General features: G+C 41.6%; 1 protein-coding gene across 1 annotated transcript; it reads right to left on the bottom strand.

Moving 5' to 3' along the window:
• Positions 1–1,019: 1,019 nt before the first annotated feature.
• On the bottom strand, positions 1,020–3,874 carry LOC134451763 (odorant receptor 131-2-like). Its single transcript, XM_063202163.1, has 3 exons — positions 3,590–3,874; positions 2,469–2,873; positions 1,020–1,614 (listed from the first exon to the last, which is right to left on the bottom strand). The coding sequence occupies exons 1-3, from the start codon at positions 3,872–3,874 to the stop codon at positions 1,330–1,332; spliced, it is 975 nt and encodes a 324-aa protein (XP_063058233.1). The 3' UTR covers positions 1,020–1,329.
• Between the last annotated feature and the right edge of the window lie 11,301 nt (positions 3,875–15,175).

The raw sequence follows: 15,175 nt of genomic DNA, 5'->3' as shown, positions 1-15,175 counted from the left end.
ATGCATACATTAGACACCTATCTCGGTAGTACATGTCTATGTAAGTAAATGAGAGCAAGCAGACACACATGCACATACAAATAAGTTGTCATGCGCTGCCATGTGCATAAATCCAAATAGTTGTAAATTAATGCTTAATTTCTTTGAAGACTAAAAGGAATTCGTAACATATTTTGAAATAATACATCTGAAGTATGCCTAGTCATTCATTCAGAGACAGTAATATAGTGAAACAACCTCGCATCTATCTTTCAAATTTACATCCAACTGATGTTACCTTTGAGAGTGGGTAAGCCACATCATAAAAGCACTGAGTGCAACAGTTTTATATAGAGAAATATGGATGATTACACCTTTGTCACATGGTACGCACGCAGGCACGCACGCGCACACACACACACACACACACACACACACACACACACACACACACACACACACACACACACACACACACACACACACACACACAGCACCTATAACTAGCGGATAAAACACACCCATGGGCATGTGTAGGAAGATTTTGTATTCATTGCCAAAAAGTTCATTAAAATATGTGCTGCAGGGGGGCGCTGTGGCCCCCACATTTGGGCTTGCATGCCCAAGGGGACCCCGGTTCGAGTCCGGCCGGGGTAATTTCCCAATCCTCCCAGTACCCCATCTCTCTCTCCCACTCACTTCCTGTCAGCATTTCATACTGTCCTGTCTATAAAGGCATAAAAAGCTCCTAAATAAATATAAATGTACTGCATCTGTATCTCTACTAAATTATTACCAATCAAACCTGGGTCCCTGCCGTAACAGTATAGTGCCTTAGCCGTTTGAGCTCTAGTCAAGGCCGTTCATTTAATTTCATAACATCACCTTCAGCCAGTCATCCTGAAGTTTTTTGTAGCAGATACCTAAGCCTGTGTGTGTTCAGTGCTAGTAATTTTTTTTTGTAATTTCTATCTATAGGCCTACAGAAGAACTCGAATTGAAGGGAACTGAACAATACACAAGACACAAATAACCAGAAATAACCAGACACATCACTTTATTAGTTACATACAGTAACACACAATAACGACCAGCACAGATTGCATGGTAAGGGCTGGAAACATTGAAACGAGCAACATAGTGTTAATATTCTGCTATTTTTGCATACAGTTTTAGTCATGGAGGCTACCATGGCTATTACACCTGTATACTCAATGGTTATGAGTGGGGCTGATTCTACATTGATTCCAATTAATGACGTTCTGATGATGGCTCAAGGGCCAAAGCGTGTTTGCTGTCGACATGGTGGTTGAATAAATACGCACACGCTCTGAATTCAAAGTCACGCCATCAAAGTGTATTAACCTTGGGCTTGACCTTGCGCGTGCCGCACAGCAGGTAAAAGAGGAACATGGGCCGCACGGTGTCGTCCCGGATGCCGTAGATGAGCGGGCTCAGGCAGCGCGGCAGGATGAGCACGAACAGGAAGTTGACGTAGCGCAGGTCCATGAAGAGCCGGCTGCTGCTGGTCATGGCCAGAAGCCTCTCGATGCTGCCGAACACCAGCGTGTTGAGGCACAGGCCCAGCTGAATCAGGTGCAGCAGCAGCGTGCGGTGCGCCTTTCTGGCTGACTCCTAATAGAATAGAATAGACATCGACACGTAGCATTAAACCCTTAGAACAGAGCCAATATTATAACCTTACTGTCACCAAAAATGTTAAGATCATGTCTTAATCTTGGTAATGTCATAGCAATGTTGTTATGATGTTTTTGAGTATTTTAGTAAAAGCGTGAATGTTCCTCTTACTACTGACGACTTCAGGCGGGCCCGTCTGTAGTAAGAGGCTACCGTGCTTGAGAATAAAGTGACTGACAGCATCAAGTGAACGAGGTAACATTCTCATTTACAGACTCCAATTTTCAGTATGTAGGCAACTAAAAACAGATGAACTGACTTGGTATGACAGTGTAAATATGACAGTTTACAGCAGTGGTTCCCAACCTATGGGTCGGGACCCAACCGATGGGTCGCCAAAGATCCACAGTGGGTCGCGAAGCCCTCTTGATTTTAAGGGATTTCATTTTAATACATAGCCCATGTTGAATAAATGACAAAGCATTTAAACTAGTATATGCATAGAAGCAACAAAATGTGATACATTAAACATTTATTCTATATTTCACTGAAGACAAAGTGTGGAATAAAATGATAACTAATGAGTTTTCACAGGAAACAGAGTATCATGTAACTCTCTCTCGTGCGGGCTCACGCACGGTTGGGTCCCCAAAGCTTACAATGGTAAAAATATGGGTCCCTGAAGAAAAAGGTTGGGAACCACTGGTTTACAGTACTCAGACTGAAGATGTCTCCAAACAGACGTACTGACTTGGTATGACAGTGCAATATAACAGTGTTGTGACATTTACAGTGCATATATGACGGACTGTCTAAAGTACTTAGTCTGACCAGAATAGACCTGACCTTACCTTGTCGCTGGCAGCTGAGCGCCGGGCGGCCACCATCACGCTGATGTACGTAAACACGATAATCAGCGTCACGGCCACAAAGTAGAACGCATTGAGGCCCTCAAACAGGTTCCGCTGCCAGGGCGTGATGAAGATGCGCTCGCGCGTGCAGAACATGCGCTGGCTGAAGAAGGTGGGGTCCGTAGCCGAGGTGTAGAGGACGTCCACGACCGGGTTCACGGCGCCGAAGAACCAGATGGCAGCGATGGCGGAGCCCGTGCCGGCGCGGGTTGCCACGTCAGCGTGGCGCAGCGGGAAGCAGATGGCCACGTAGCGTTCCAGCGACATCACGGCCAGGTTGATGGGCGCGTTGCGGGACGTGGACGACGTCACCAGGATGAGCACCGCGCAGCCGGCCTTGGGCACCTGCACACAGTAGCATAGGAAAAAAGTACTCTGCAGAAATGTCAGAGGTGCACACAGCAGCATATTTACACAGCAGAAGTGTGTCAGACGCACACACAACCCCAAAAAAACAATTGTTGCGGGTGCAAGATATACATTTTAAAAAAAAAAGAAAAATAGTGAGAAATCGGAATAACATTTCAACCTGCAAGGCCTAACAGCCGATGAAGACGTAAGTGAAATATTGTGCCGAGTTTTCACAAATTAACATAGCAAGTGAGCTTCTATGGTGTGCAGATGTATTTTCCTCTATGTCTGTGTGGATAGATAGTGTACTGATACAGATAGTGTACTGATACTGTATTGTTTGTTAGACACTACACAGGGAGAAGTCAGTTATTTTACACTTTACATTACATTACTGTTAGCTTTTTTAAAAATCCAAAACGACTTACATGGTTATTGGTTACAAACTTGCAACCCCCTGATTCAAAAACAAACTCTGTATCATAAGGCCACAGCTGCCCTCCATGTTCTCACTGTCTTGTCTGCTAGCAAAAACATCAATGACCCTGGCCCTGCCAGCGACCTACAGTACACTGCCAGGCGGCCGACCAGGGTTCGATTCCCGGCACGGGTCATTTGCTGACCCCTCCCGTCTCTCTCCCCATTCGCTTCCTGTCCACCTCTCAAGCTGTCCTGTCAATAAAGTCGTAAAAAACATTTTGAAAACCCACTTGCACGTAGCACAGCGAGATGATGTACATCATGGAGGCGAAGAGCAGCTGGATGGAGTCATTGCAGAGCATGTGGGCGAAGAGAATATAGCGCGGCGTCTCCCGAAACACAGGCTTGCTGAGCAGCGTGACGAACATGACGGAGTTGATGCAGATGAAGAGCAGGGACATGCCGATGGCCACCAGCAGCTTGGTCAGGGGACCCTGGGCTGTCAGTTGGACCTGGAACATCTGCTGGTGGGCGACCAGAACTCCCTGGCCACCACTGCCGTTATTCGCCGCCATGGCATGCCACGGAACGAGGACAACAGTGTGGAGCGGGGCAGCCGAAGAGAACAGCAGTACCGAAATGGGTGGCCACAGAGAGGACAGCAGGGCAGTACAGAGAGGGGCAGCCACGGGGAGAAACAGTGTCGATAGAGAGAACAGCAGGCAGATAAGGGCAGCTACAGTATGGAGAAGAGCGGTGCAGGTTGGGGCAGCAACTCGCTTGGTGTTCTCTCAAACTTTCTGCTACAGGCTCTCACACGCTCTCGCTCTCTTTCTTCACACACGTCATATGAATTCACATTCAAACAAAGAAGCACCTTACTCTTCTTTCTCAGTGTTTCCGTTACACACTGAGAGAGACACACATACACAATAAATAAATACACTCATACATGGCCTTAATGGACTACAAAAGACTGGTGTGAATGTTGTTTTTAGCTTTAACAATTTTAAAAAGAATTCAAGAAGTATTCAATGTGTGCTGGGATAAGGCCTGTCCCTCACATGTTTCCTCTCTTTCACAAACATACTTGAATGAATTAAAACAAAAAAACAGAAAAAATTCTGCTGATGCAGCCAATCAAAGGTTCATTCACAAAAACAGTCAATCCATATACCATTCTACATATTAACACCTTAAAAGACACTCAATACATGTACTGTAGGTCATTCAAGGTCATTGTACTTTTACAACAAGCAACAGTTTAACATGTAAGTTTGACTAAAGACTGTACGAATGTAAGCAAACAAAATATGACAGTTCGTCATATAAAACAGAGCAGGGGTGAATAAAATGACCGGCAAGTAAGTCGTAATCCTGACTGTATGTGTCCTGTTGGCGTGTATGGTGTGAGAGTCGAGTGAGTTGTATGAGTGTGGTGTGTGGTGGGCTGCTGTGACGGCCAACTGCTATCATGCCAGCACTGGAGTGCTCCTTTATCATGACAGACAATAGAAAGGCAGTTGACGTCACCCAGGACCGGTTCTACCCATTAGGCCAGTGGTTTTCAAAGTGGGGGCCGGGGACCCCTGGGGGCCGTGGAGGGATGCTAGGGGGGCCGCGGAAGGTTGGCAATAAAATTATAGCACATCAAAATAAATAATTGACAAATGAATGTGCACCAAAATAAACCACAATCAGCTAAACAATATTCCCATTAGTTAAAAACTGCATAATAAGCTATTGTAACTATGAATATTATACTTATTTTATATCCCAATGGGACACTGACACACATACACATAGACTATGGTCGTGAAAGTGGGTGCACAGAAAAAAAAAATAGTATAGCACCACCCTTGTAAGGGGGGCCTTGGCTGGAATTTAACGGTATATCGGGGGCCTTGTCACGGTAAAGTTAGGGAACCCCTGCCCTAGGCAATAGACATGGGTACCCTCTTGTGTTGTTTTTGCAGGTATTTACTATGATGGGTCTGACTGTTGGGGACCCCACTGGGAGGACAAATTTTGTTGGGGCCCTAGGCGATTTAGTCTGCCTATCGGTAAAAGCGGCTCTGACGTCACAAAAAAAGTTTTAGATCTCATGCAAAGACAAAAAATGAAACATTATTACTGGAGATGCACCGGATCCTGATTTTTAGGATCCTGCAGGATACCGGATCTTACGGAAGAGTTGAAACACATAGCCTACTCACACACGTGGGCCCTTTTGTTATTACGTTGGCTCAAACTATTTTTTAGACTCATTGTCTTACTGCCACACTGCCTGCAACGGCCACTTCCAAACGGCTTTCACTCCATGCAGCGATTGGGGTTGTGAAAGACTGACTGAAAAGCCTAGGCTACGTAAAAACTAGAGATGCACCAGATTCTGATATTTAGGATCCTATCGGATACCGGATCCACTGCTTAAGATCCTGCCGGACCCGGACCCTGTGGAAAACCCTATTATCTTGCCGGATCCGGAACCGGATCTTGGATCCGGTGCATCTCTAAATATTACTAATAAGTTAAATTTAAGAATAAATAAACAAACATATACTACATGTGTGCAAATAGAAATGTTGACATGAAAATAATTGGTAGAAGGCTGTGGGGTAGGGAGGATTTAATGTGGACATGCAATGTGACTGGTCCTGCGGTAAAGTTTTGCAGTCTACGGTATTTGCCCAGAATTGAATACTGCGAGTGCCTTCATGTTCAGGCTAAAGAAGTGTGGAGAGGGATGTGGCCTAAACTGTGGCTAAGTTCACCATTACTTACTTAGACTTACTGTAGACTAGTTGAACAGGATGTTGATAAATATCTCAAAGAAAAACAGAGATTACAATACAAAAACCTGACAAAAGAGGAACGAAATGCTTTGAAAGATCTAAAAGAAGATGAGTCTATTGTTATAAAATCAGCAGATAAGGGTGGAGCTACAGTGGTATTGAACAAAACTGACTATGTAAAAGAATGCTTAAGACAGTTAGCTGACAAAATGTTTTATGAAGAAATACCACAAGATCCAACACAACGTTTTAAAAATATTATTTTTGAAACCATTGATGAACTGTTTGAAAAAGGAGACATCTCCAGAAAAGAACATGACTTTTTACGCATTGAACACCCGGTTATTCCAACTTTTTATACTTTACCCAAGATACACAAGAATCTAGATCAACCGCCAGGCCGACCAATAGTGGCCAGTATCGGTTCTATTACATCCAATCTGTCAACCTATGTGGACCACTTTATCAGACCTTTGACAGAAGCTTTGCCTTCTTTCACTAAAGATACAGGTCATATTGTTAACGTCATTGAGTCCATTAACTCTCTTGGAGACGAGAGAGATGTATTTAGTGTCTTTTTGATATCAATGCAATGTATACATCCATACCACATGATGGAGCATGGAAGCACTAGACCATTACTTGCTTGATTCTATGTGTAATCCTTCGAAACTTGCATTTTGGAATTGTCCAAACTAATTTTAAGACATAATTACTGGGTATTTCAAAACACATTTTACATTCAGAGACATGGAGTTCCTATGGGGAGTCTTTTTCACCTTCTTTCTCAAATCTCTATATGGGTCTATTTGAGGAATAACTATATTTATTCTAACCATATTTTTAAAGACAATATCTTTATTTGGAAGAGATATTTGGATGATATTTTTTGCCTCTTTAAAGGATCGGTGACTGAATTAACAGATTTTTTTGCTTACCTCAATTCATGTTCTGAATTTATATCCTTTAGCATGGATTACAACGACACAAAGCTGAGTTTTTTAGATTTGTGGATCATTCGAGACGGGGAGAAATTATACACTGATCTCTACACAAAGCCCACAGCGAGAAACTGCCTCTTAAGGGCTGATTCTGACCATCCTCTACCACTAAAGAACAGCCTACCTTTTAGCCAATTCTGTCGTTTAAAACGTATCTGTAAAAAACCTGAAGACCTAAATAAGAACATGACAACCATGAAAAATAACTTTACAAAGAGGGGCTACAAAAACTCTGTTTTGAATGAAGCAGCTAATAAAATCAACGATATACCAAGAACAGATTTATTAAAAGATAAACCAAAAAAGAAATCTAATAGACGGGTAATATTAACGACTGAGTATTGCAGAAATGGTGGACAGTTTAAAAAATATAATTATGAAACACTGGCACATTTTGGAATCTGATGATCAATTAAAAAATGTCTTCAATGAACGACCACTAATTGTTTTACAAAAGAGGTCGAAATTTAAGAGACAAACTTGTTCATTCATTCCATCAAACCACCCTAGCACCGATCCCTGATGGGAATAGGTGCTGTGGCAACTACACTCACTGCAATTACACATACAGATGTAATAGTTTTAAACACCCACACACAGGAAAGGAAATTAAAATCAAAGGTAAAATTTCTTGCAGTACAACGTTTGTGATATATTTAATAACTTGTCCATGTGGTAAATCTTATGTTGGTAAAACGAGTAGATCCTTGAAGACCACGTATAGCTGAACACCGCAGCACGATAAGATGCAAAAAATTTAAATTATCCTGTTGCTGCTCATTTTGTTGAATTCAATCACCCCATTTCATCCCTTAAATACATTGGTATTGAGAAAGTGGTTTTGCCCCCTAGAGGAGGTGATTTAGACAACTTACTCTCCAGAAGAGAACACTACTGGATATACCATTTAAAAACCTTAACACCTTATGGTTTGAATGTTGAATATGACCTTAAATGTTTTCTCTGAAGAGTTTCCTGTAAAAGGTGTTTTTGTGTTTTCAGATTGTATTATTTGTGATGTTTTGATGAACTGATGTTTTAATTTCAATCTGTTAACCTGTGTAAATAGATGTAAATACTCTTGGTTACCTCTAATTAAGACTGACTTGCTAACGAGGGAGCCTTGTGCTCAGAAGCATTTAAGGTAACCAACCAATGGGGTAGCTCTATGCTCTAGGGGGACCAGGTGTTCACTAATTGGGGTTTATATAAAGGCACTGTGGATGTGGTTGTTTTGTAAGTTTGAAGAAGGCCAGACGGCCGAAACGTCACTTCACCATTAAAACATGGAGCAGAGTGTGCGGCATTCTTTTCTTTTTCTTTTAACATTTATATGCTCAGGAAGCCAGCACCTCAAGAAAGACTTTATTGGTGTGCGATACCTCTTTTTTTCTAAAGTTACATTTTTCGTAATCAGCACCCAAAAAGCTCCAAAGATGTCGCTAACACAATCCGTAGATGCATCGGATTCCACAGAAGCACGTCCAAAGTCATCTGAATATAGCCAACAACAAAGGGAAGACATCCTCTACACTGAGTCGTTGTTTGATCAGACCCCTCTACAAGCACCTGAACTCTCCAATGAACTGCTCAACCTTGGCAAGCGCAGAGTCAGGATCCACCTGCATGCAGTCACCCTGAGTGATTATGTGAGGCAAGGCATCATACCCAGAGGTCTACGATGGCAAAAAGAACCTATGCTGGGACAAAAGACAGAGGATTTCCATGAAAGATGGTGCGCTATATTGAACAAATGTTCCTTTGATCTCATGACTTTGCTAATTGAAGAAACGAAAAAAGAAGTGGTAGAATTGGACAAAGAAATTAATGAGAAGAAAGAACTGTTGGCAAAGACATTGGAAAATCAAGGACAATACAATGACCTCCTCAAGAAAAACTGGCAAAAGAAATAAAGGAGAGGAAAATAAGAAAGTTCAACAGAGACAAGAAAGACGTGAAGGAGAACAACATCTACCGCTGGAGAAACCCAGAATGGACAGCAAGAAAAAGAAGACCGATGACCCACCAACGATTTGACCAATTTTCTTCGGACCAATACTCATCAGCCTCAAGTTCCAGTTTTTTATCAGGACATGCCCAAGACCAAACCCCACCTGTACACAACAACAAAGGAAGGGGTCGCAAAAAAAAACAAGACCACAAACCAAGACGAAGGGGCAAGAAAAAGAAGATCTGGGCCGGACCCGGTCCCAGACCTACCGACCGAGGAAGTAACAATATTTAACCTGTCTAGTAAGTCTTTAGATGAGTTCCATCTCTCGGTACTTAACAAAGGACTTTCATTCGTACCCACCAATCACATAAGAGACTTTGATGTGAAAGTGGACTTGTTCAAGTTTTTTAGGAACATTCGTTTAAGAGAATTCTTAAAGAAAATGATAAACAAGTTACTGGAGTGTGGTGATACAGACACAACTGAGAAAAAAGTCTTTAAAAACAAAAGCACTTTTGTACCTCCAATTAATCGAAACAATTCAATTGAGACTTACTGTAGACTAGTTGAACAGGATGTTTGATAAATATCTCAAAGAAAAAACAGAGATTACAATACAAAAACCTGACAAAAGAGGAACGAAATGCTTTGAAAGATCTAAAAGAAGATGAGTCTATTGTTATAAAATCAGCAGATAAGGGTGGAGCTACAGTGGTATTGAACAAAACTGACTATGTAAAAGAATGCTTAAGACAGTTAGCTGACAAAATGTTTTATGAAGAAATACCACAAGATCCAACACAACGTTTTAAAAATATTATTTTTGAAACCATTGATGAACTGTTTGAAAAAGGAGACATCTCCAGAAAAGAACATGACTTTTTACGCATTGAACACCCGGTTATTCCAACTTTTTTTATACTTTACCCAAGATACACAAGAATCTAGATCAACCGCCAGCCGACCAATAGTGCCAGTATCGGTTCTATTACATCCAATCTGTCAACCTATGTGGACCACTTTATCAGACCTTTGACAGAAGCTTTGCTTCTTTCACTAAAGATACAGGTCATATTGTTAACGTCATTGAGTCCATTAACTCTCTTGGAGACGAAGAGATGTATTTAGTGTCTTTTGATATCAATGCAATGTATACATCCATACCACATGATGGAGGCATGGAAGCACTAGACCATTACTTGCTTGATTCTATGTGTAATCCTTCGAAAAACTTGCATTTTGGAAATTGTCCAAACTAATTTTAAGACATAATTACTGGGTATTTCAAAACACATTTTAAATTCAGAGACATGGAGTTCCTATGGGGAGTTCTTTTTCACCTTCTTTCTCAAATCTATATTTGGGTCTATTTGAGGAAAACTATATTTATTCTAACCATATTTTTAAAGACAATATCTTTATTTGGAAGAGATATTTGGATGATATTTTTTTGCCTCTTTAAAGGATCGGTGACTGAATTAACAGATTTTTTTGCTTACCTCAATTCATGTTCTGAATTTATATCCTTTAGCATGGATTACAACGACACAAAGCTGAGTTTTTTAGATTTGTGGATCATTCGAGACGGGGAGAAATTATACACTGATTCTCTACACAAAGCCCACAGCGAGAACTGCCTCTTAAGGGCTGATTCTGACCATCCTCTACCACTAAAGAACAGCCTACCTTTTAGCCAATTCTGTCGTTTAAAACGTATCTGTAAAAAACCTGAAGACCTAAATAAGAACATGACAACCATGAAAATAACTTTACAAAGAGGGGCTACAAAAACTCTGTTTTGAATGAAGCAGCTAATAAAATCAACGATATACCAAGAACAGATTTATTAAAAGATAAACCAAAAAAGAAATCTAATAGACGGGTAATATTAACGACTGAGTATTGCAGAAATGGTGGACAGTTTAAAAATATAATTATGAAACACTGGCACATTTTGGAATCTGATGATCAATTAAAAAATGTCTTCAATGAACGACCACTAATTGTTTACAAAAGAGGTCGAAATTTAAGAGACCAACTTGTGCATTCATATCTGTCTCCTGACCCTGTTGTGTCCCCAAACACTCTAGCACCGATCCCTGATGGGAATAGGCGCTGTGGTAACTGTGCTCAATGCAATTACACATACAGGTGTAATAGTTTTAAACACCCACACACAGAAAGGAAATTAAAATCAAAGGTAAAATTTCTTGCAGTACAACGTTTGTGATATATTTAATAACTTGTCCATGTGGTAAATCTTATGTTGGTAAAACGAGTAGATCCTTGAAGACACGTATAGCTGAACACCGCAGCACGATAAGATGCAAAAATTTAAATTATCCTGTTGCTGCTCATTTTGTTGAATTCAATCACCCCATTTCATCCCTTAAAATACATTGGTATTGAGAAAGTGGTTTTGCCCCCTAGAGGAGGTGATTTAGACAACTTACCTCTCCAGAAGAGAACACTACTGGATATACCATTTAAAAACTTTAACACCTTATGGTTTGAATGTTGAATATGACCTTAATGTTTCTCTGAAGAGTTTCCTGTAAAAGGTGTTTTTGTGTTTTCAGATTGTATTATTTGTGATGTTTTGATGAACTGATGTTTTAATTTCAATCTGTTAACCTGTGTAAATAGATGTAAATACTCTTGGTTACCTCTAATTAAGACTGACTTGCTAACGAGGGAGCCTTGTGCTCAGAAGCATTTAAGGTAACCAACCAATGGGGGAGCTCTATGCTCTAGGGGGACCAGGTGTTCACTAATTGGGGTTTATATAAAGGCACTGTGGATGTGGTTGTTTTGTAAGTTTGAAGAAGGCCAGACGGCCGAAACGTCACTTCACCATTAAAACATGGAGCAGAGTGTGCGGCATTCTTTTCTTTTTCTTTAACATTTATATGCTCAGGAAGCCAGCACCTCAAGAAAGACTTTATTGGTGTGCGATACCTCTTTTTTTCTTAAGTTCACCATTACTGCCATCACGGAAGCCCACAGGGGTGGGGGTGGGTATAAAGGGGGCAGTTGACCCAGGCCCAGGGAAAGAGTGGGAGCCCAGAATTAGGTAGCCATTACGTTGAATGTATTGAGGGGGGCTTTCAAGTGACTTTGTCCCCTACCCAGCTAAAGGTGTTAGTGGCCCTAATTATAATACACATACTGTTGCCAAGTAGAGCTATTGATTTCTATAGGCCAACTAGGCCCATTTTACTTCCGAAAAACAAAAGGACCTATCTGAGGTGATAAATAAACACTGCAGGTTGTTAGAAGAGATTCATAGAACAATCCAAAACAGCTTGGTCTATTTTGGTTGCAAAGCTAGACAAAGTAACTTTTCTGTTTTCTTCTCAGGGCAAGTGAGCAATGTAACAATTTAAAATGTGAACAAGAGAGACAATGATGTGAATGTGATGCCCAACAGACAGACTCAATTTTCAAAGACTGGATGCAGGGCTACTGACAGCTTTGAATGGGCCCAGGAAAAAGTAATCTGAAAGGGCCCCCCCTACCCCATACACACAATGTAATGAATAACCAATTCTGGGCCCCCTCTCTCCCTGGGCCCAGGCCAATGGATCTCTGTTGGCTTCCCTGTGTTTTAGGATACCTGTTTGCTGAAAACCATGTGTGGTGGGACGATGGAGCTACAAGCGGTGTGTGTGTCTGTCTGTCTGTCTGTCTGTCTGTCTGTCTGTCTGTCTGTCTGTCTGTGTGAATCAAACAGTTTAATACAGACAACTGGTAAAATATATTTATTTTGGTAAAGGGTGCCCTCTCCCTATTAAATCCTAAATATCTCAGCCTCCGAAGCACATACAAACATGAAATGAGTTACATTTAACAGCTAGGACCCTCGTTTTACCTTAGGATATGTTCATTCAGCTCTAACTTACCCAGATTTTTTAATAAAACAGCTCAAATCTCAAAATCCTGAATGCAGTGTTTATGTGTTTCCAGGACACAATGGGTTAATTAAAGATTGACAAGAGCTCAAGCAATAGGAGACGGACATGCTGTAAACATGTTTTGTGTGTGTGCGTGTATGAGTGTGTGTGCGCGCGCGTGGGTGCGGGTGTGTGTGTGTGATACGCTCATCTTTAATCCTACTGTCAACACTGTTGTGTTGTACAAGAGTCCTCTGAGAGGGACGGGAGGGGAGGCTCGGAGGGCACTGATTACAGTAAGCGTACAGTACAGTAGTTCTCTTCAGGTCAATGCATTATTGATGAGACTGTAATGGTGAGTTTAGGGAGCTGTGCTGTTTGATGAGCAATGCCACAAGGACTATGGGGACATGCATGCTGTCAGTCAGTCATGCTGTAGCCTACACAACCTTAGTGGAAAGCACCGCAGGGTCTGAAGGCAATGTTTTGTTTTTCACTCTCATTCCCAGGCGATTTAATTCTGTTTTCTTCAGGTATGACAAACAGGACATGACTAACCTTTTCACAGTTGCAAAAGGCCTGGTTGCTCGCTTCAGGCCTGGTTGTGGTTGCTGTCTCACTGAAGAAAAGTCTTTGTGAGGTGCCCAGAATTAAAGAAGCAATATTTAGGATTAAAAGTTTGATTAATCACTGTCCCGAGTCAGCCGATGCTTATTTGAGTCAATAGTAAGTGAACGATGAGTCTCGCAACCACTTTCACAGTCCGCTGTCAGAGAAGCCCTGTAACTTTTGACAGAGCGAAACGAACTTGTGTCGTGGAAAACACTTCTCATACAGAAAATTTGCTGTACATACAGCCAGATACATATTCACATTTGCATCAACTGCTGGCATTCTGTGATGAAAAACATTTTTCCCAGCGAGGTTATATAAACAGCATTTTTCCATGCAATCCTACATTGTGCCCCTTTAAAATGCATTGTTAAAATTAACTTTTCGAGCACATATTTTTTCCACAATGGGTTATTGCCTAACAATAATGAGATATTAACAGCTGTAGAATACTAGCGACTTGTGGCACATTCTGGAGGCAGAAAAGTTGGTCAATTGGTCTTTCTTTGTCAGGGTCTCACGAATGCAAAGTACGCCCTCTGCCACTGAGCTCCATCTCCACTCCACTCCACTTTTTTTCCTATACATAAGGATGGACTCAAAATGAACTTTTAAAAAGTTCCTTCTGGCCTTGGCTGTGGTACAAACGGCTAAGGCACCGTTGCGTTACGCTGGAGACCTGGGTTTGATTCCGGCCAGAGGTTGTTTACTGATCCACTCCCATCTCTCTCTTCTGACCATTTTCTGTCCTCTCTATACTGTCCTATGAAATATTAAAAGCACGAAAGGCCCGGCCCTACTGTGGCTGTAATGGTAGGGCTCTGGGCTGCTACACTGGCGACCCAGGTTTGATTCTGGCCCGGGTCATTTGCCGACCCTTCCCCGTCTCTCTCTCCCCAAATGTTTCCTGTCTCTCTCAACTGTCCTGACACAAACAAAGTCTAAAAAGACCAAAAAATAAACAAAGGCATAAAAGTCCCAAAAATATTTTTAATAGTCCCCTTTGCCCTGTTCAAAGTTCATGAATCATTGTAATAATGAAAGCATTATTTCAAGTTCAAAAAATCTACAGTAGGCTATATAGTACTATATACTGTATCTCGATATATATTACTTCAGTGGTTAACATTGTCTGCTTTTTGTCAGCAGTGGTTGGTCTGTGCATGTTTAACATCTCCTGATAGCTTTTTCACAGCTTTAAACAAGTAATGGCCCTACGCCAACGCAGTGATCAGAAAAATTGTGACACATAACCTTTTCTCTTAGAGTACATAGATTGGATCCTCATGTTGGTACCTTAACCACTACTACATTATGGTACTGGGGCGGGGTGCCAAGGGGTCAGTTATTCCGGGCCCAGGGAGAGAGGGGGCTTTTCAGATGACTTTTTCTCTGGCCCAACCAAAGGTGTCAGCCCTACCTACCTACCCTGTGTGTATGCTACAAAACATGTTTTCGAACTGTAAGAGAAGACCAATCTACTGAATTTGGGACTCCAGAGGGAGGTTATTTTAAACTCAATGTGTTTTCTCCTGGACCTACAAAGCACTTTCATGACTGTTGTGGATGTGCAAGAGGCCCATTGAGAGGCAAGGGGAGGCTCAGAGGACAGTAGCGGTAA

The sequence above is a fragment of the Engraulis encrasicolus genome, chromosome 7, assembly GCF_034702125.1.
Source record: "Engraulis encrasicolus isolate BLACKSEA-1 chromosome 7, IST_EnEncr_1.0, whole genome shotgun sequence".
Taxonomy (NCBI): domain Eukaryota; kingdom Metazoa; phylum Chordata; class Actinopteri; order Clupeiformes; family Engraulidae; genus Engraulis; species Engraulis encrasicolus.
This window is presented reverse-complemented; position numbering and strand designations above follow the sequence as displayed.